Source organism: Triticum aestivum, chromosome 5A, assembly GCF_018294505.1.
Source record: "Triticum aestivum cultivar Chinese Spring chromosome 5A, IWGSC CS RefSeq v2.1, whole genome shotgun sequence".
NCBI lineage: Eukaryota > Viridiplantae > Streptophyta > Magnoliopsida > Poales > Poaceae > Triticum > Triticum aestivum.
Window position 1 is genome coordinate 700,071,943 of NC_057806.1, and position 21,724 is coordinate 700,093,666.

At 46.6% G+C, this 21,724-nt stretch overlaps 1 protein-coding gene across 2 annotated transcripts; it reads right to left on the reverse strand.

Annotated features, from left to right (window-relative positions):
* Nucleotides 1-3,482: 3,482 nt before the first annotated feature.
* LOC123106109 (uncharacterized) lies at nucleotides 3,483-10,472 on the reverse strand. Of its 2 annotated transcripts, none has more exons than XM_044528316.1 (15): nucleotides 10,267-10,472; nucleotides 9,854-9,948; nucleotides 9,342-9,460; nucleotides 9,212-9,270; nucleotides 8,887-8,972; nucleotides 8,561-8,679; nucleotides 8,434-8,489; nucleotides 8,021-8,106; nucleotides 7,710-7,828; nucleotides 7,589-7,641; nucleotides 7,395-7,502; nucleotides 6,245-6,397; nucleotides 5,254-6,163; nucleotides 4,368-4,506; nucleotides 3,483-4,161 (listed from the first exon to the last, which is right to left on the reverse strand). In XM_044528316.1, exons 1-15 carry the CDS (start codon nucleotides 10,421-10,423, stop codon nucleotides 3,958-3,960), a joined length of 2,463 nt encoding a protein of 820 aa, XP_044384251.1. In that variant the 5' UTR covers nucleotides 10,424-10,472; the 3' UTR covers nucleotides 3,483-3,957. The 2 variants fall into 2 exon arrangements, with proteins under 2 accessions (XP_044384251.1, XP_044384250.1); XM_044528315.1 differs by having other exon boundaries at nucleotides 8,890-8,972; nucleotides 10,267-10,439.
* Between the last annotated feature and the right edge of the window lie 11,252 nt (nucleotides 10,473-21,724).

A 21,724-nucleotide genomic window follows, 5' to 3' on the forward strand; every position in this document is an offset into this window, starting at 1 on the left:
TTCTATGCCTCCTTTATTTTCTCTTCTTTTCCTTTTTGAAATAACCACGTATATTTCACTAGACAAACGTATTACAATATGTCTTGCAATACCACATCAAAGACTTCGCACGAATATCCACTTCGGCACAATCTTGTGCCGGACCAAGACGTCACCCGCCATCGTCCTCCTCCGCCGCTGAAAGAAAGAGGGGAACTGCCTTCATACCAAGATCTAGAGGAGCACATTTGCGAACAAAGATGTTTTTCGAGCCGATGAACCGGACCGCCGCAAGCGATGAGGCCGAGACCTTGTGGCACGTCGGCCGTGGTTCTTCCCCGTGTCCGATGGATCCCGACGCCGTCAGCTTTGTCCGACGAGATCGAAGAAGAGGAACGCCGGCCGCTGCATTCCGTCATCCATGCGCCCCCATTGCAAGACACCAAACACAACCGCAACCTCCGCCCAAGAGAGTGATGAGAGCTGACCATCGGCCACAAACCTTACCGGATCTGAAGACCGGCAAGAAGACCGAGCCACCTGCTACCTGTTGCCGCCCATTAGAGCGTCGCCGAGATGGAGGAAGAGCCGAAGCAAATTATTTCGACGTGGGGCCGTCCCCGTCATTTGATGCAGCACCTTTGAAAGCAAACTATGCCTATCCTATACCTCTACCAGACATAAACTGCCAAGGTCCCCGCCCGCTCCCGCCGCTGGAGCGGCATATGGAAACGGGCGAGAACTCAGCGTCGCCAGCGGTGTTGAGGAAAGCAAGAGAATCGCCTCCTGTATCACCTCTCTGAAGCGGTTCCAGGAGTGAACGGGGCGGGCGGGCAAGTTCTCTCTATTGTTCTTAAGAACGAAAAGAGGAGGAAATTTTTTCCATCGGAAAATTAGATCTTAACCCACATTTTACTTTCCATTTGATAATTCACCTTTACATAGGCGTTGCTACTTCAAAAGTCAAATGCTTTGCTCTTTTTTGCCACATTGTGTGACCGTTTTGCCCCTTTGTCTTCTTCTCCACTTATTTATAGTATTAGAGCATCTCTAGAAGACTCCTTATGTCGCTGTGACCCATAAAATAACCGTCAATTTCTGGTTTTGGGCGAAAAAAGTGACCCGAACAGAAACCTTAAAAGCGTCCAAACCGTAACATTTTTTGATAAGTGCGAAAAAACAACCCCCCCCCCCCCCCGCCCGCCGCCCCGTCGGTGTCCTGTATCCCGCGAAAGCAGTTGACGGGAGGGATATTTCAGCGCGCGCACTCCCGATCATCCCCTCCCGCCGCCAGCCCGTCGCCTGTGATTCCGGCTATTTCCGCCAAGTCGAGCCGCTTCGAAGTCGCCACCATCGCGGATCGACCCCCCCCCCCCCCCCCCCCCGCGCGGATTCGCCAAGCCATTGGCGGTCTCCGCTGCCTCAGTGAGCCCCTTTTCTTCCCCTCTAGCTCGACCGCAGTTGACATACTGTCGATGCGAGCTCGGATACAGCTTTTGTAGATGGATTTATTAATCCTTGCGAGGAATTTTTGCTCGAGGATTCGTCCTCGTCCGACGACTCGGATGTGGAATCGATGCTCGAGCGCGATCAGCAGCAGATGGTGGTGGCGGTCCTAGCCGTTAAGGAGGTCGAGGATCGAAACCACAAGAGACAGCGAGGTTAGACTATCGGTCGTCTTTGCATCGCCCACAACCGCCATTTCGGGAACATGATGTTGATGCAAGACTACTTCGCGGACAATCCTACCTATCCGTCGCACCTCTTCCGGAGAAGGTATCGAATGTGCCAATCACTCTTTGTAAAAATTGTGCAAGCTTGCGAGGCCAATTGTTGTTTTTTACTCAAAGGAAAAACGTCGCGGGCTTGTTGGATTTTAGCGCCTACCAAAAAATCTCCGCAGCTATGCGGGTGATTGCATATGGTATTCCGCCTGACTATGTCGACGAGTATCTTAGCATTGTCGAAGATACTACAATTGAGTCCGTGCATAGGTTTGCCAAAGTGATCATCCGCATCTTTGGTCATGTCTATCTTCATGCACCCAACGAGGAAGACACAAAAAAGTTAATGGCAGCAAATGAGAAGCGAGGTTTGCCCGACATGCTAGGAAGCATTGATTGCATGCATTGGACTTGGAAAAACTGCCCGAAGGCATGGCACGGGCAGTATTGTGTCAAGTCTCGTAATGCAACAATTGTGCTAGAGGCCGTGGCATCCGAGGATTAATGGATTTGGCATTGTTTTTTGGTATGGCGGGTACTCTCAATGATATCAATGTGTTGCAATGGTCTCATTTATTTGCTAGATTTGCTAGTGGTGATGCTCCTGCTTGCACTTCATGGTGAATGGGCATGAGTACACAAAGGGGTACTATCTTGCAGATGGTATTTACTACATTTGTGAAGAGCATCAAAAAGCCCGAAACAAGGAAGCATATTGAATTTGCAAAGGTACAAGAGGCTGCCCGAAAAGATATTGAAAGAGTCTTCGAGGTTTTGCAATCTAGATTTGCCATTGTTCGTGGTCTTGCTCGTTTTTGGGACAAGAAAACCCTGAGCAACATCCTGACATGTTGTGATTCTTCACAACATGATCATCAAAGATGAGAGGGACTTAAACTTGGAGTTCTTCTACGACAATGTCGGCAGTCATGTAAAGCGAACTAGAGACCCTGACCGCATACAAGCATTCCTTCAGTCATACCGACAGATTGAAGATGCAAACACCCACCATCAGCTTCAGGAGGATCTCATTGAGCACCATTGGCAGAGGCATGGCCAAAGGCATTGAGCACCATTGGGAAAGGCACCGGCCAATTTTACATTCATTTCATTTTAATTCATGTCTGATCGGTATCATTGTTGTATTCGGAACAAGTGTTGTATTGAGTTGATTAGCTTTATTCAGTGATTTGAATAATTATTGTAATTTGGATTCATAATATTCACATTTTATGCTATTTGAATTCATATTACTTTCATATGTGAGATATGTGTTAAATTCAAAAATAACCATGCGTTTATAGCGGAATATTATGTTTTAAATTTCCGCTATGCAGGGTCTGTTCGGCCGCAGCCCGCACGAGCCCGCAAAACGTAAACGCACGATAAGGGTCAGCGATATAAGGGGTCTGCTAGACTCTTTATTTCTTCAATCTTGCCCCACACAGACCAAGCACGAACGAGGCAGAAACTAACCCGGTGGATCCCAAATGAAGAATACACCGTGTTACTACTCCCTCCGCTTCTTTTTACTACCCATATTAGGTTTTCCTAAATCAAACATTATAGAAGAAAACACCAACATTTGCAATTCCAAATCAGTATCATTAGTTTCATCATGCTGCATTTATTTGGCATTGTAGATGTTTAAAAAATTCAATATAAATTTGGTCAAACTTTATAAAGTTTGATTTAAGACAAACCAAACATGCGAAGTAAAAAGAAACAGAGAGAGTACTATCAAACAGCATGCAAAGCAGTTTCGCCTGTCGGCATAAGGGAGAAGAACAACAAATTGTCCATTAATATTAGACATCAATACAACAGTCCCAGGCTCCCAGCACAGCGCAGCACAGCCGCTGGAAACAACATTTTTTGTGAGTCAGGCAGGCATGGAAATCCATCCTAGTACAAGATTAATTAGCTGGGACTACAAGTCTTCCATCATACATTTCATAAACACATGGTGGCTGTGCAGCTCCCCTCCCTACCAGCTGCCATCATCATCATCATCCTTGCACATCCATCTCACAAAAACCTCTCTCCCCAGCCACCATATGCATACATTGTTGGTTCATATATCGGAGGAGTCACTAGACTCCCCATAAATATAGACAGACAATCGCCGCCGCGCCACATATACAACAGAGGGCGAAACAGGCCTCTAGGGCAGAGACGTTTCGCCGGTAGAGCGCTGAGGACCCGGCCACTTCTCTTCCCCTCCACCTACAACAGCAAGATGAGGAGGGGTGTTTCAGAAGCAGCTGTCTCCTCCTACGCTACCGTCTTCAGGACACACACCCAGCTTGTTCTTCATGCGGTTCCACTTCTTCCGCAGGTCGTCCGGGCAGCGTGTGGGGTGGATCGACTCCCTGCAGTAATCGTGTATGCGCACCCACGAGATCGACCTCTTCTCCTTCGCGGCCTCCCCCTTCGGGGCAAGCTTCGCCACTGCCTCCTGAAACCGGTGGAAAAATGGTGTGTGAGTACGCGCACAGTTTACATGCACATTACCTACTAACTAGGGAACTGAATGAAAAATGCTGACCCAGCTCAATTACGAGATGGTTCAGAGTTAGCAATGAAATTTCATGGTAGCCTCCCTGAGCCATCCATCATATCGATCAGTGTGTATTGCAATGAAATCACGAGCGGGATGCTTACCCTCAGAGCCGCCTCCTCTGCCTCGGTCCAGAAGACCATCTTGCGCCTCGCGGTTGTCGATGTAAAAGGCGTTTTACCTGTATAAGGCGTTTTTCTTGGCGCCAGCAGACTCCTCATAGCTGGTGTGTGTGGACTGTAGCTGCAACACAGATTTTGAGATTATGAAAACAGAGCATGTATCATCACATTAGATGGAAACAAGGGTATTTTCACAACAAACGGGGCGTCTGCATTTAAAAATTTGCTATTGTAAAAGAAATCTTAATGTGCTCTTCCCTTTTCCATGTGTGTGGATTATTTTGGTACGTGCACCGTCAGATGTGAAACTGCACAGCAGAGGGTACACTGCCATGCAGATTACTTTATGTGCCTACCCAAAACTGCTTAACAGTAACAACATGTCCATACCTATGCCACAGGCCACAGCGGCCAGCGTCATATGCAGATAGGTACAGAGTAGAGTACACTCTAATTTCACCGTCCTAAATATAAATTCATTCGAACTAACCATGAGTGTGAAAACTACTGCAAATCCAAAATTATCCATCAATGAAGAGACTGACTTTCCCTCGTACCAGTACATGGCATAGTTACCCCTCACTCTAGAGATTTCTATTCTTCTCAGGTTTATACCATCTCGAAGCTAAATGCATCATGCTATCATGATACTGAACTAACAACCTTAAATAATTCAGTTAAGCAGGAGAAACTGTGACTTGGTAGGTTCCAGCCTACAAACATCCATCGCACAGCATTATTTAATTGCAAGTATAAATCAGGGGGTTTTCTGTAATCTGAATCTAAATTAACCACAGGTCACAGGCATCCTTAATAAGTAATAACAATTCAAAGAGTGCAACTGGAAAAAGAAGTACTTAGCACTTACTAATGCTCGGGTGGGCATGGATAATATCTTTTCCTTGCTGGTGAATGCACGAACTGATCCTGGTACCTCAATGTTTTCCAAGTACTATTTGGTGCCACTGTCCCCATTTCTTGAAAGCTTACTTTGCGGCGGCTTATGTTTCGCGAAGATATAGCTCCTAGTCTATCAGAAAAATTGCAATTGGGAGAATTCATAAGACAATTCTCTTTGCCAACCCCAATGTTGCGATTTGCAACAGAACTGAATCTATCCCGAGCTGAATATGGCGCTTCACGAGACAAATTGCTATTGCTGTCTCCATGGGATTTTGCATTTTCAGAACTCGAAAAAATGGTTGTCTTTGTGGTGACTACCTTCTCAGGACCAGCATCACTTGTACCATTTTCTTTCAGATGACTAGGCTCTCCATCCTTGCGACATAGCTCAGCTGCTTCAGACTGACCTTGCTTTTTAGCTGTGTGAAAGCCATTCATCAGCTCACTGTGTTCCTTAGAAAATTGCTTCCAGCCGCTGCAGAAAACAGATAAATTTTTCCTAGCTTCAGAATATGTTTTCTTAGCCTTTTCCATTGCTTTAGCAGCTTTTCGGCAATAGCAAACAGGACAATCAAAATGGCCAGAGTCATCAAATGTCACCGATGAACCAAAACAGCTAGCATGGGCGGCTAAGAAGCAGCTGGAACATTTCAGCAGCTGCCCATCTTTACCGCATTTCACACATGAGTCCAGTTCCGTCAAGCTTTCTGAACTTTCCGAGGGAGTGCTGCCGCAACGAGACTCTAGCCCACCATAGATTGTATTCTTTATCTTTCTGTCATCAGGTGGCTCTTGATCTAGTTTGTCAGCACAACTGACTGCCAGCTGAACCTCTCCGCCATTCTGAACATCCAAACCTTGAGCTGCGCAATTACCTGCAAACTCATTTATTTAGTGATGATAGAACAACAATATAAGCATGTGATTTATCACAAAAGACAAGGTATTTACTTTACCTATCACAGACTTGATGGGTGTCTCAAAGCCAGTCATTGGTGACTTCTGGTTCTGCCATTTGCTAGTCTGTGCATCAACGAGCTCTGAATGTGCCTCCTTCAGCTCAAACTCCTCAAAATTCTTCATGCTGTTAGGAGATGGTTCTAACGGGCCTAAAATGGTATGTCACATTCTGTCAGCACGTTTAGTGAAGATATTTTTTCTTAAAGAAGATTTCATTCTTTCTTGCAAATATATGTATGTTTACTAATAAGATATTCAGCTAATTCGGAAAATTATATGTTAAGTTTGTTTGTAGAAGCTAGTTTTGAAAGCATGTAGTCCAAGTATCCCAAAGCTCAAGAACTCTGTATATCTGCTGTGAAAAATATAGTACTTTCTATACATTTCGTTCTAAATATTTACATAAAAGTAATGGTCAAAGTTGTACACTTCGTTTGTGCCCATATTTATCCAAATATTTTTTTCGAGAGGTAATCACAACATATTTGACTAAAATAATGTAATATGAGGTATTAAAAGAGAAATACTATCTAAAAATGATGAAAGAAAAAGATGACAAAACCCAGGAAAATTGGAAATACAGAATACATGTACCACGATGTGTAGTTGCAAACTAGCTGATACACATTGAGATGGAATATTTGATCTCTTGTTTGGTTTTGAATTTGATGGCACATTTCTCAGCACATTTCTCATGTTAACTTTTCACCATAATCATTAACAGCTAGTTGCGAACTAGCTGATACACATTGCAAACTAGCTGTTAAATTTGATGGCACTGACAGATGTTAATATTTTATGATGAAAACTTTTCTATAAAATCGCTAACAAAACAATATAATTGGTAATTTAACAGCACATTTCTCATGTTAACTTTTCATCATAAATCATTAACCATTTCATGGATTCTTAGTTTCTGCACCAAAAACAGCAGAAAAAGTTTAAAAATAAGACGAATTGACGCTCTTATAATTATTGCAGTTATCTAAACTGTAGTTGTCTTTTGAAAATATGGTGGTACTAAAATCCTATGTGAAACTATTTTTTTGCAGGAAAGATGTGTGTGTGCCACTGTGCTAGTTTTACTTAGTGATGGAACAAAAATAATATAAGCAGTTGATCTACCGCAAAATATAACGAACTTACCATTCTGGGAACTAAAAGGTGTCTCAAAGCCCAGTGGTGACATTTGGTTCTGGTATCTGTCAACAGCAGCACGCCAAACCTCCTCCCAAGCATGTTTCTGACCCTCCACTGTGTGTTATCACAAACATTAAAGGGTAGAAAAGGTAAACACAGAGCACAGCAGCGAATCTACATCGACATGTATTTGCACATACCAGGTTGTCCAAAGGCCAGAACCATGGCAGCCTTTGATGGTGGTTTTCCCTGTCTAAAAAGAAAAGAAAATTACATTGCAGAAACTCAAATAACTGTTGAGACTTAGAAGTAATAACTCACTTAAGATCTGCAGTTATTAATATATGTGCATACAACTGCGCATGCTGTTCATCAGTGAATGCTTCATGCGCCAAAGCTTCACAGGTGTTCTTAAGCGAACTTCCAGGTGTCCTCACACCCTAACAATTATGATAAATCATGTTAATATATTCCAACTAACCAAAAGGATTGACATGTATAAAAAATTAATTTCTGAAAGAAAAAACTCTTCAGCAGGGAAGGAACCAGACCATGTAGGAGCGAAGTGATGCATGAGCAAACACACCTGCATGGAATGCACAGAGAGATGGAAAGAGGGGGAAGGGGATTACCTCGGTATCTGGAACAGCTTGAGACCCGGCATAAGGTTTCCATTCAGGAGTCTGAATCTCCTCTAATGAATCTGTCAGTGCTCGCTCTGCAAACAAAAGGCTCTCTGTATTATATCAGCTTGACTGATTTCGAGCAAGGTAAGCGGCCAAAGATTCAATTTCACAATCTAGCCAATGCAAGGCAGGAATCCAACCTCAGGTAAATCATCAGTAGCCCAAATTTTGGAAGGCTATAAAAAATCCTATTTTACACCCAAAGTATATATGAATTTGAAAGAAAAAAGAGGGGCGGCAAAGGTGACTTGGGCACGTGAGCAAGCACAGCAAAATCACAAACTCGCTGCACAAGCTATCGATTGAGGGGCTCAAACAGAAATGAAAAAGCAGAAGCCAGGCGGCTGGCGTCTCCATACCTAGAGGAGGGTTGCACATGGGGCGTAGGGCGGACTTTGCTGGTGGTTTTCCCTGGCTACAAAGAAGATAAAATTAAATTGGAGAAACTCACATAACTTTTGAGATTTCCAAGTAGTAATAGCTCACCTAAGATCTGGATTGACCAGTATCTGTGCATCCAACTGTGCATGCAGTTCATAGGCGAATGCTTTATGCGTCAAAGCTTCACGGGTGCTCTTAACCCAACTTACAGGTGTCCTCACATGCTAACAATTATGATAAACATGTCAATATATTACAACTAACCACAACAATTATGACAGACCATGTCAGTATTAAAAATAAATTCTAAAAAATAAAAACAGTTCTTCAGTAGGGAGGGAGCCAGACCATGTGGGAGGGAAGTGAAACATGAGTAAACACAGCTGAATGCACATGATCTGTGCATGCATACAGAGATGGGAGGGGTTTACCACAGTTTCTGGAAGAGCTTGAGATCTGGCATAAGGTTTGCACTCAGGGGTCTGAACCTCCTCTGGTGAATTTGGCAGTGCTCCCTCTGCAAACAAAAGGTTCTCTGTATTACATCGACTGGACTGATTTCGAGCAAGGTAAGTGACCAAGATTCAATTTCGCAATCTAGCCAATGCAAGGCAGGAATCCAACCTCAAGAAAGTACTAATATCAGTAGCCCAAACTTTGGCAGCTATAAAAAACCCTATTTGCATCCAAAGAAAGAGGGGGCAAGGTTCGGACAGAAATTAAAAGGCAGAGGCCGAGTGACTGGCATCTCTGTACCTAGAGGAGGAGAGTCGCGTGCAGGGCGTATGGCGGCCTTTGCTAGTGGCTTTCCCTGGCTACAAAGAAGATAAAATTAAATTGGAAAAACTCACATAACTGTTGAGACTTGCAAGTAATAATAACTCACCAAAGATCTGCATTGACTAGTATCTGTGCATCCAACTGCGCATGCCGTTCATCGGTGAATGCTTCTTGCGCCAAAGCTTCATGGGTGCTCTTAACCAAACTTGCAGGTGTCCTCACGCCCTAAAAAGTATAATAAACCATGTCAATATAACCAAAACAATTATGATAAACCTGCCAGTATGGAAAAATAAAAACAGCTCTTGCGGGGTCGACCGATTTTGACATGGGAGGAGTCCGTTAAGAGAGACCTGAAGGATTGGAGTATCGACAAAGAGCTAGCTATGGACAGGGGTGCGTGGAAGCTTGCTATCCATGTGCCAGAGCCATGAGTTGGTTGCGAGATCTTATGGGTTTCACCTCTAGCCTACCCCAACTTGTTTGGGACTAAAGGCTTTGTTGTTGTTGTTGTTGGGTAGGGAGGGAAGACCCATGGGCAGAACAAAGACATACACAGCTGAACGCACATGATCTGTTCACGCATACAGAGAGAGATGAGAGAGGGGAGGGGTTTACCTCGGTTTCTGGACCAGCTTGAGATCCGGCAAGAGATTTCCACTCAGGCGCCTGAATTTCCCCCTCCGACGAGTTCGGCAGCGCCCCCTCTTCTTCTGCAAACAAAAGGCTCTCTGAATTATCTCCACCACTCGACTGATTTCATTGCAAGAAAGGCAGGTGGCCAAAATACAATTCCGCTGGCTAGCTAACCCAGGGAAGGAATCCGGCCTCCGGCAAGCAACACAGACAGCAGGCCAAGATTTGGCAGGTAAAAAAAACAAGAAAAGGCCAATCTTGCGCCCGGAACAGCACGGAGGGATTTGAAAAAGAAGAAAAGGGGGAAAGAGAGCGTCTTGCGCAGCGGGCGGCCGCGAGCCGGCCGAGGAGCTCGAGCCCCAGAGGAAACGGAAGAAGGGCGGCGCCGGCCGTACCTCGAGGAGGGGGAGGGGGGTCGCGGAACGGCGTAAACCCTAGCTCGCGCGGGGTGACGGGGACGCGGCGCGCGGGATCCGGCCGAGCGGGGCCGGCGCGCGGCATCGCGGCGGTGGCCGGCGTCGATTCTCCCGGGTCGACGGCGGCGGTGGCCATCGGATGAGGTGGGGAGTGGAGCGGGGGGGGGGGGGGGAGTGGGGTTTGAAATTGGGTGACGGGACGAACACGAACGCGACGGCTGACCTTTTTTTCGCTTGCGGAAATAGATTGGGAAGACGACAGTGGGAGAGGAAAGGGAGAAAAGGGCCTGGGCTGGGCTGCACATGGGCCTGGGCGGCGTCTGTTCGAGCAGCGCCGGCGGCTGCCATTCGGCCCGATAGGTAATGAGGAGACCTAACTCTCAAAAAATAAAAGATGGAGGGGGTGGCGAATCCTATTTGACGCTACAGGCTCCCATTAACGTGTATTCTGCAAACGGGCGTTGCACGCGATGGGCCGGCCCCTATGACGTTTTTTCCCTTGTTCTAAAACACCTAAAAAAAGACGCAGCGAGGGGGAGTCGAACTAGGAATCCCAGGCCTCCTACGTAACAGGTGGAAACACTACCTTGCCTTTTTCTTCATTTTATTATTTCCTTCATCGGGTTTTTCCAAAGCGTGCACGTTTTTATTCTTTTCCTTTTCTCTTATTTCTTGTTCTTTTTTCTTTGTTTTCCTTTTTTTTCTTAAATGCATGGATTATTTTAAAATCTAATGCGTTTTTCTAACTTGATGAACGTTTTTTCCAAATTCGGTGAACTATTTTCTAATTCAGTGAACTGTTTTTTTCAAATTCAATGATCTTTTTTCTAATTCGGTGAACTGTTTTTTTTCAAATTTGATGAAATTTTTTCAAATTCGTGAACTATGTTTTTCAAATTCAATGATTTTTTTTTCAATTTTGATGAACTTTTTAAAAAAACGATGAACTTTTAAACTTTTTTTTCAAATTTGGTGAACTTTTTTAAGTTTGTGAACTTTTCTTCAAAGCTAATGAACTATTTTTCAAAATTGATGAACTTTTTTTAAGTTTGTGAACTTTTGTCTCAAAATTAATGTACGTTTTTTAATTCACAATTTTATAAAAGTAAAATAAAAAAATGATAATAAATCTCGCGGCCATACTAGTTTATATATAGTTCGCGCAAGAAAAATCACAAGTGACCAATCGGTGTGGTGGTGAGGTAAGCTCGAACAAGCCTTGCGTTCTCTATCGATCCGAGTTTGATTCCTAAGCAGCCACGGTTTTGCCTTTTTTTGGTGATTTATGTTCTCTATCGATCCGGCCCATCAAGGCGCTGCAGCGGGCGCCAGGAATCTGTTCGGGCGCTTAAGGCGCCAAACAGGAGCTCCCGGAGGTTCATGTTCTCACGGTCAATTTTGCCCCCAACCATACCGTGTTTAGTGGAGATGCAATTACCTAACGTACGTGACGAGATGCTAGCTCAATCTTTTGGCTATGATAGATCTTTTGTTGCTGGAAGCTCCAGCAGGAGCGGTGGACTTGTAATCTATTGGAATGATGCAATAAAGTTAGACGTCAAGGGTTATTCTTGATATCATATTAATGTTAACATAGGTGAGCTTGGACCGAGACCTTGGAGGCTAACATGCATGTACAGGGAGGCCCAAGTGATAGATCGTTATAAGACATGGGAAATATTATGCTCAATAGTAGGAACACCAGATTTGCCGTGGGTGGCGCTAGGAGAATTCAACGAAGTGTTCCTGCAATCGGAACATGATGGAGTTAACCCGAGGGGGCAAGGACAAATGGATGGATTCCAGGATGCCTTAGATATTTGTGGTCTTGCTGATCTTGGATACAAAGGGAGGATGTGGACGTTTGAGAGAAAGGTCTCAGGTGGATCATACACCCGCGTTCACCTAGACCGGGCTGTTGCAGATTTGGAGTGGAACTCGATTTCCCCCTTTGCAGAAGTGGTAAACAAAATGGCGGCCTGTTCGAATCATGGTCCTATAGTTCTGAAGATGTTGGAAGATAACAATGAGAGCCATCAATCAAAGAATTTTAAATGTGAGGTGATGTGGGAGAGGCACCCAGATTTAAATACTTTTGTTGAGGCCAAGTGGAATGGTGAACACAAGGTGTCATAGGCGGCAGAAGTACAGGAGAAGTTAAAGGAACTTGGTGAGCATTTGTACACCTGGGACAAATACACCTTTGATAGCATTAAGAGGGAGATAAAACAGCTTATGAGCCAGCTCAAAATTCTGAAGGATATACGAGGCCGGACTAGGCCTAGCCATTTAGAGATAAAGGTAACGGACATGCTAGCAGAGCTGTACCAACGGGAAGAGATATTGCACAGGCAGAGGCCTAGAGTGGATTGGCTTACATATTGGGACAAGAATACAAAGTATTTTCAGCAGAGAGCGTCGATGAGGAGAAGGAAGAATCGTATCACAGCTCTTACTAAGCCAAGTGGGCAGGTAACAGAAGATAATGACGAGCTGGGAAGCACTGATAGAAAAAGGGTCTGTTGTCCCGGTTCGTAAGAGCCTATTGTTCCGGTTCCTGATCCGGGACTAAAGGGTCGGTACTAATGCCCTGCCCCTTTAGTCCCGGTTCAATTCAGAACCGGGACTGATGGGCCTCCACGTGGCCTGTGCGCGGAGCCCAGGTAGGAGACTCTTTGGTCCCGGTTGGTGCCACGCGTCAGCATTTTTGTGGCTGGGGTTTTTATTTTTTTTAAAGGGGGGGGGGGGGTGTTTGGAGGTTTTGGAGGGTTAATTTAGGTGTTTCATATATTGTGTTAGCTAGCTATAATTAATAGAGAGAAGTGTCCTCTCTTATGTCCGTGCTTGATCGACGCTACGTACTATACATACGTATAGAGAGGACTAGGCACGCTTGCTAGCTAGTAAGCAAACGAAGGAAACAGAAGATCGTCATGAACATATATGCATACAGAGAGAAGTGATATCGACCACCTCTCCTTCTCCGAGAGATTGGTCGAACAACAAGTTCTCGTATATCTATCCGACACTACCGGCTACATATATACAATAATTATCTCTTACAAATATAATCATACGGACTCATGGTCCACAGTATTCTCCGTCTTCAGCGATCACGTGGTCAAGAAAGAATGTCGCCAATTCCTCTTGAATTGCTCGCATGCGAGCTGGTGCTAGGAGTTCATCCCGCTTGCGAAACATCTAATTTGAAGAAGGGGGTCAATACATATATATATATGAAAGAATGAAACTCAACACAAATGATGGTAATAAAATAAAATTGTGAATGTTGTTATTTACGTACTTCATATTGTTCGTCAGTGTAGCCCCGCTCACAGGTCATGTGGCGGATGGACTCGCAAACGTAGTATCCACAGAAATCATTCCTTTTTTCCTGCCACAACCACTTTACAAGAAATAGAGGTCAATCAAACTGATAAGCAAGAATGCCAAATCAATAGGAGATGCGCGGAACATGCTACTATAGTACTTACTTTCGGGTGTCTAAATTGCAGCTTCTTCGGGAGTCCTGGAGCTTTTTTGGAGAATTTTTTCCAAACCCTGCCAGACAAAGAAAACAATTACTTGATATATCAGGAAATGAACAAAGTTGCTGATATGGTGGATAATGATCGATTTAACTTACTTCTCGAGCATTTGAGTCATGTCCGCATAGTCCTGGGGATCTTTTCGTTTTGAGTCTAAGACAGTTACTAGTCCCTGCTCAAGCTTAATCTCTAGGAGAATATAGTGGTAACTACACACACATGCATAACTCATCAATTACATTACTATAACCTTGACTAATATATATATAAGGGAAACCGAATACGCACAAGACAGTAACACTCACTTGAAGTTGTAAGGAAAGAGTATTATATCTTTGTTTTCATTTATTACCAACGATCATAGCAAGTTGGCCTCGGTATCTGCGGCATGAAATTTAACCTGAGTTGCATCTATGAGATATGTGTTAATGAACCCAATATCACCGACTTGTCTTTTCTTCAATTCGGCGATCTTCAATCTGCATAATATAGTGAGGATGATTATAAATACATGCAATGAAAGAGCTGAGCTATATAGTGAGACTTAATGACAGAAGTAGTACTACTTACAGACAGTAGCAGGTGACCGTTGTTTTATCGAGGGCCAGTTGATTGAAAAACTGAAAGAACTCCTCAAATGGAACAGGCAACAGTTCAATTCCAACGAGGTCATGCTCCTTTTTAACTTTCACATACAAAGTACTCCCCCCAGAGTCTCTGCAGATTTTTAAGTACCAATCATGCAATCTTCGCATCATCGTTGATAGAGATCTTTCATCTTTGACGAGAGGCTTCCCGTACTCGTATCTTTGTATCTGCACCTTCATGGGTTCATAATGTACATCGTCGGGCAGGTAATCGGCAAGATTGCTATAACCGGGCACCATCCTCGGATCATTAGCGACGTTGTCGCTAGGCACCTTGAGCGGGGGGCACGATTGCTTCGCTTGTTCGCCGAGCTGGGCAATTTGTGTTGGGGAACGTAGCAGAAATTCAAAATTTTCTACGCATCACCAAGATCAATCTATGGAGTAATCTAGCAACGAGGGAAGGAGAGTGCATCTACATACCCTTGTAGATCGCTAAGTGGAAGCGTTCAAGTGAACGGGGTTGATGGAGTCGTACTCGTCGTGATCCAAATCACCGATGATCCTAGTGCCGAACAGACGGCACCTCCGCGTTCAACACACGTACAGCCCGGTGACGTCTCCTACACCTTGATCCAGCAAGGGGAGAAGGAGAGGTTGGGTGAGGGAGTCTTGGATTAGGGGGTGTTCGGGTAGCCGGACTATACCTTCAGCCGGACTCCTGGACTATGAAGATACAAGATTGAAGACTTCGTCCCGTGTCCGGATGGGACTTTCCTTAGCGTGGAAGGCAAGCTTGGCGATGCGGATATTCGAGATCTCCTACCATTGTAACCGACTCTGTGTAACCCTAACCCTATCCGGTGTCTATATAAACCGGAGGGTTGTAGTCCGTAGGCAATCAACTCCATATACAACAATCATACCATAGGCTAGCTTCTAGGGTTTAGCCTCCTTGATCTCGTGGTAGATCTACTCTTGTACTACCCATATCATCAATATTAATCAAGCAGGACGTAGGGTTTTACCTCCATCAAGAGGGCCCGAACCTGGGTAAAACATCGTGTTCCCTGCCTCCTGTTACCATCCGGCCTAGACGCACAGTTCGGGACCCCCTACCCGAGATCCGCCGGTTTTGACACCGACATTGGTGCTTTCATTGAGAGTTCCTCTGTGTCGTCGCCTTTAGGCCCGATGGCTCCTTTGATCATCAACAACGATACGGTCCAGGGTGAGACTTTTCTCCCCGGACAGATCTTCGTCTTCGGCGGCTTCGCTCTGCGGGCCAATTCGCTCGGCCACCTGGAGCAGATCGAAAGCTACGCCCCTAGCCATCAAGTCAGGTTTGGAAGCTTAAACTACACGGCTGACATCCACGAAGACTTGATCTTCGACGGGTTCGAGCCACGGCCAAGCGCGCCGCACTATCTCGAGGGGCATGACCTAGCTCTGCCTCCGGACAGTGTCCTGGAGGCCGCACACGCATCGGTTCCGACCCCTAACTCGGAGCCTATTGCGCCAATCGAGGATGAGCGGTTGGACGTCACCTCGGGGGCTTCGATCTCAAAGGCAATCGAGTCGAACGCTAGCCCCGGACTCTGCATGATCCGTGACTCCGAGGATCCGGACTCCTTTCCGAACTCCGAACCCCCCGCGCCCCTGCCGATCGAATCCGATTGGGTGCCGATAATAGAGTTCACCGCCGCAGACATCTTTCAGCACTCGCCCTGTGGCGATATCCTGAACTCTCTCAAGTCTCTCTCCGAACTACGGTCAGCGAGGATGGGATACGGACGATGAAGAAATTCAAAGCCCACCCACCACCCACTTGGTAGCCACTGTCGACAATTTAAACGACGTGCTCAACTTCGACTCCGAAGACATCGACAACATGGATGACGATGCAGGAGATACCGACGAACCAACGCCCATAGGGCATTGCACAGCCACCTCATCTCACGATGTGTACATGGTGGATACCCCTAAAGGAAGCGACAATGAGGAAAAAGGGGATGGGACGGGAGATCGACCCCCCGAAAAGCAATCAAAGCGTCGGCGTAAACGCCGACCCAAGCCCCGCCTCGACAAAAACCCAGCCATAGAGCAGGACGAGCTGGTAGACGACGAGCAGGCCTTAGAGCAACCGTCCGAACAGGGCAACACAGATAGAGAAACCGAACATCCCTCCTCCGGCGAAAACGGCATTCCGGACGACCTCACGCCGAATAAACCTATGGAGCAGAAGAATCTCCACGAGAGGCTCGTTGCAACTACACGCAGCCTAAAAAAGCAGAAGCGGAAACTAAAAACAGCGGAAGATGCACTCCGTATTAGATGGAGCAAAGTAATCAATACCATAGATAAGTACTGCGATAGTCGCTGCACTAAAAGCTATCCGAAAAGAAAGCTACTGCCTGAATTCGACGAAGAGGCCCTAGAGCCCTCGCATTCAAAAAATGAAAAAGCCACACGGTCGGATAGACGACCCCATAAAGCGGCAAGCGGTGCCGCACCTAAATCGGCATGCGACCCACTTAAGGATTCGCATCATGGCCCAGTCAGGTCCATTTATGGGCCAAGAAAGCAAGCTCTCGTAAGCAACGCTATGAAGCCATCATCAGAATCCGGCACACCCAAATACAGGGGCGCGCACACCCCCTATGTTTCACCGATGAGGTCCTGGACTATGAATTCCCAGAGGGATTCAAACCCGTAGACATAAAGGCATATGATGGAACAACAGACCCTGGAGTTTGGATCGAGGATTATATCCTCCACATACACATGGCTAGAGGAGATGATCTCCACGCCATAAAATATCTACCCCTTAAGCTTAAAGGGCCAGCCCGACATTGGCTTAAAAGCCTTCCCGAAAACACAATTGGAAGCTGGGAAGAGCTCGAGGATGCTTTCCGAGCAAACTTTCAAGGGACCTATGTCCGCCCTCCGAATGCAGACGATCTTAGTCACATAACTCAACAACCCGGAGAATCAGCTCGGCAGTTCTGGAATAGATTCCTCACTAAAAAGAATCAGATAGTCGACTGTCCGGACGCCGAAGCCTTAGCAGCTTTCAGGCATAACGTCCGAGACGAATGGCTCGCCAGACACCTCGGCCAAGAAAAGCCAAGAACAATGGCCGCACTAACAAGCCTCATGACCCGCTTTTGTGCAGGGGAGGACAGCTGGTTGGCAAGGTGCAGCCCCAGCGACCCAAGTACATCCGAAACTAGGGATGGAAATGGAAAACCGCGACGCAACAAGGACCGTCGCTGGACTAAGGACAAAAGTCCGAAGAGCACGGCAGTCAATGCCGGATTCAAAGGCTCACGACAAAATCAGGAAAAATCGCCCCCCAGGATAACAGGGACGATCCATCCAACCTAAATAAAATCCTGGACAGGATATGTCAGATACACAGTACTCCCGGGAAGCCTGCTAACCATACCCACAGAGACTGTTGGGTTTTCAAACAATCCGGCAGACTCAATGCCGAACACAAGGGGCTCGACACACCAAGCGAAGACGAGGACGAACCCCAAAAGCAGAGCACCAGGAAACAAAAGAACTTCCCACAAGAAGTAAAAACAGTGAACTCACTTCACATAACAAAACGTGCGGCGCCCGTAAAGGTACGCACCACACGGCCCATCCCCAAAGGGTCCTGCCACTGGTTGTCAAAACCGATCATCTTCGATCAGCTAGATTATTCTAGGAATATCAAGAATGTAGGCTGGACTGCCTTGATACTCGATCCAATAATTGGCGGACTCCAGTTTTCAAATGTCCTTATGGACGGCGGCAGTGGACTAAACCTGATATATCAGGATACAATCCAGCACATGGGGATAAACCCAGCAAGAATCCGCCGCAGCAAAACCTCCTTTCAAGGGGTAATACCTGGTCCGGACACCCATTGTATGGGTTTTCTCCGGCTCGAAGTCATATTCGGCTCTGCCGATAACCTCCGCCGCGAAAAGCTGACCTTCCATATCGTCCCGTTCTCAAGTCGCTATCAAGCACTACTGGGACGCGAAGCTTTCGCTCGCTTTAACGCAATACCGCATTATGCATCTCTTACGCTTAAGATGCCCGGTCCACGAGGCATCATCTCTTTGAAGGGGAAGCACTAAAGTGCGCCTCCCCAAGCGGAGGACTGTGCGGCCGCTTTGACAGCCCCACAGCAAAATGGCCTCACCGGCCAAAAAAACTTCGAAATAGGTCATTCAAGACCACGAACGCGGATAGACGAGTTCGGTGCAAAATCATCATTGATGCAGGCCTAGAAGCCATATACCCCCGCACTAGGGGCTCCACGCATATACAATAAGAGACAATAAAGCTCAATCTTATATATCTTACTTTATACTTTGCTTATTTTAAACTTTTTCGGCACGACCCGTTTTCAACTCAGTTCCTCTCTTTTACAGATGAACGTCGTGCGGCGCCCGTCCAGGATACGGCACAACGGAGACACAGGCGCAGACGTGCAGTAGGGACCCGTCCTAAAGGATTCTTTTAGATTAAGACCCTGCGTAAACCTTTTTTACTGTCTCTTGTTGCTACACATCCCCTGGTTTTTTCTTTCTGATATAACCAAGGAGGAGGCTGGCGTCTTGGCATGTGGCCACGTCAGAATTTTTGCACGTACCTGGACACTAGGGGCTTTTTTAATAAAGAGTGTTGTTTCGCCCGCACTCATAAAGACCGAACACCTTAGGGAGTGTTCGGCGTCGCGAGTTTTGGCATTATATGCATCAGCTCCGAATCATGTCTTTGGTCAAATGTTGGGTTGCCCGGCTCCTGAGTTCGGCTACCTTACGTTCCGCTCTATCGGCTAAGGTAGCACCAGGAGAACTACTGCGATTGTGCCCCGGTTCGGCCGGGCGAGCACCTCAGTAGAGAAAGCCGAAAACTGACTGTCATGATGTAGCGTGAGACTGGTCAGCCACTCGATGACCTATCGGAATCTATCGGATTCCTCCGCTTTAACGAAGGGCCGCTTCCCGGTCAGGCACATACGCGCCCCGAACTCGGACGAGCGCAGTTGCCACCAAGGGGCTACCTAAATAGTCTCACTGTCAAACTCCTATGGCTAAGTGAAAGTGTTAAAGCATTATAGTCCGGTTGCCTGGCCCGCTGCGCTATCACCTCCTTTGTAGGACCAAGACGTTGGGTTAAGTGTGAAAATGCGTCTTCTGCGAGCACCCCCGCACTATGTGCGTGGGGGCTGAAGCCAACGACTGCCATCTTTCAGATTTATATATATATATATATATATATATATATATATATATATATATATATATATATATATATATATCTTAAAACGGCCGCACAGGAGGTGTTCCCAATACTTGGAGGCACAAGTATAAAAAAGGCCACTACAGTTTATCAAAATATTACTTTATAATTACATATGCTATCATAACATAGCATCTTTCGGGCACTGCGTCTCTATTACACGAGCGCCTTCAAGAACTTCCTGAAAATAGTGCTCGGAGGGTACTCGGCTTTTGTCCGAATCTCGGGACGCAACAACGGTGGTCTCCATCTCTGCCCAGTATGTCTTAACACGGGCAAGAGCCATCCTAGCGCCCTCTATGCATGCTGACCTCTTCATTGCATTTATACGCGGCACCGCGTCAAGGAATTGTTGCACCAAGCTGAAATAACTCTTCGGCTCCGATCTCCCCGGCCACAGGTGACCCATGACGTACTTCATGGCGAGTCCAGACAACCTATTCAGTTCGGCCCATTGAGCCAAACGATCATCCACTGCCAGTGGACGCTCTGGATTGTGAAACTGCGACCAGAAAAGCTTTTCCACTTCGCGATCTTTCTGATCTCGAAAGTGTTCAGTCGCATCAGCAGCACTCGCTGCCAAGTCCAGATAGGTATCCTCCACACTCCACATTCGGTCCAACGGAGCAAACTTCGGATCACAAAATTTCCTTCGCAGCATAAAGGGCTTTCCAGCCGCAATCTGTTCGGCCTGACGCAGCTCCTCCTTCGCAGCTCTCATCGCAGAGCGCGCGTCCTTGGCATTGGCAACGGCCTTCTCTAAGTCCGTCTGTTTCGCCTGGTCTTCTTTTTCAAGAAGTCTGCAACGGTCTGTAGCGCTTTTTAACTTTTCGGCCATCTCGGCCATCTCTTCTTTGCTTCGGCAATGAGCAGCCTGTTCGGCTCTTAGCTCTTCAAGGGCTTTCCTGGTGGCCGCATCACTTTCGCTGGCTTGTTCTTTAGCTCGGGCAAGTTCTGCCCTAAGACTCTCCACGGCGGCCGCACCATCTGCGTCAAGCACACACATCGTAAGACACAGGCATAAAACTGTTCTTACCTGATGCCGCCCGAGGAATTACATACCTTGAGCCTCATCAAGCCGCTTATCGACAAGCGTGATGTCGGCATCTGCCACTTCCAATTACCGCTTTAGTTCGGCAAAATCGTCAGTTCGGCTCGATTTCGGACACCCTGCCGCCTACATTCAAAGGCGACATCTTAGACCTGGGATTATGATCCTCCGCGTGCCGTCATTTCTTGATGACGCGCAGAGTCTCAGGGGCTACTATCTACATAGGGCGCATCTTATTCATGCGCAACTGACAAAAGTATACATTATCTAATGTACCTCGAAACCCGTCAGTAAACTTTTGACGGCCTCATACAATCCGCTCTCTACGGATGAAATCCTTTCAATCACCGTGCCCATCAATGCGCGGTGCTCCTCTGAGATAGAAGCTCGCCCCAGCAGAATCTTTAGCTCCTCCGGCCGAGCACCAGACGGTGTCGGGCTCGTCCCATGACCTCTTTCGAAGGCCGGACGCGGAGAACCTCGGGGGGCCGCATAGCCACCTTCCGCCCCTGCCGGATTTGGAGAAACCCTCCACGACGACACCTCAGGGTCGCCCGCCTCGCTCTCCATCATCTCCGGAAGGAGATCCCCCGAGGACGAGCTCTGCTGAGAAGGGCTGAGGTCCGAGCTACAAGATAAAGGTTTGGTTAATCTTCTCAGATATAAATCAAGGACTTCCCTCATCCCTCAAAAGGAAAATCTTTTCTCCACTTACGGCTCGCTGGAGGACTGATCCCCTTGAGGGCGTAGTCCGGCCGAGGAACTCCCCGGCGTCGGACCCTTTGACGAGGATTTTCTTCCCCGTTTCGAGGCCATGGTTTCCGGGTCGTCAGAGGCGGCTCTCTTCTTCCCCTCAGGAGAGGAATTGTCGGTTCCTCCCTTCGGAGAAGCCTCCTTCGAGGAGGCCATAGCTTCCTTGTCCTCTCCCTCCAAAGGAATTATCTCCA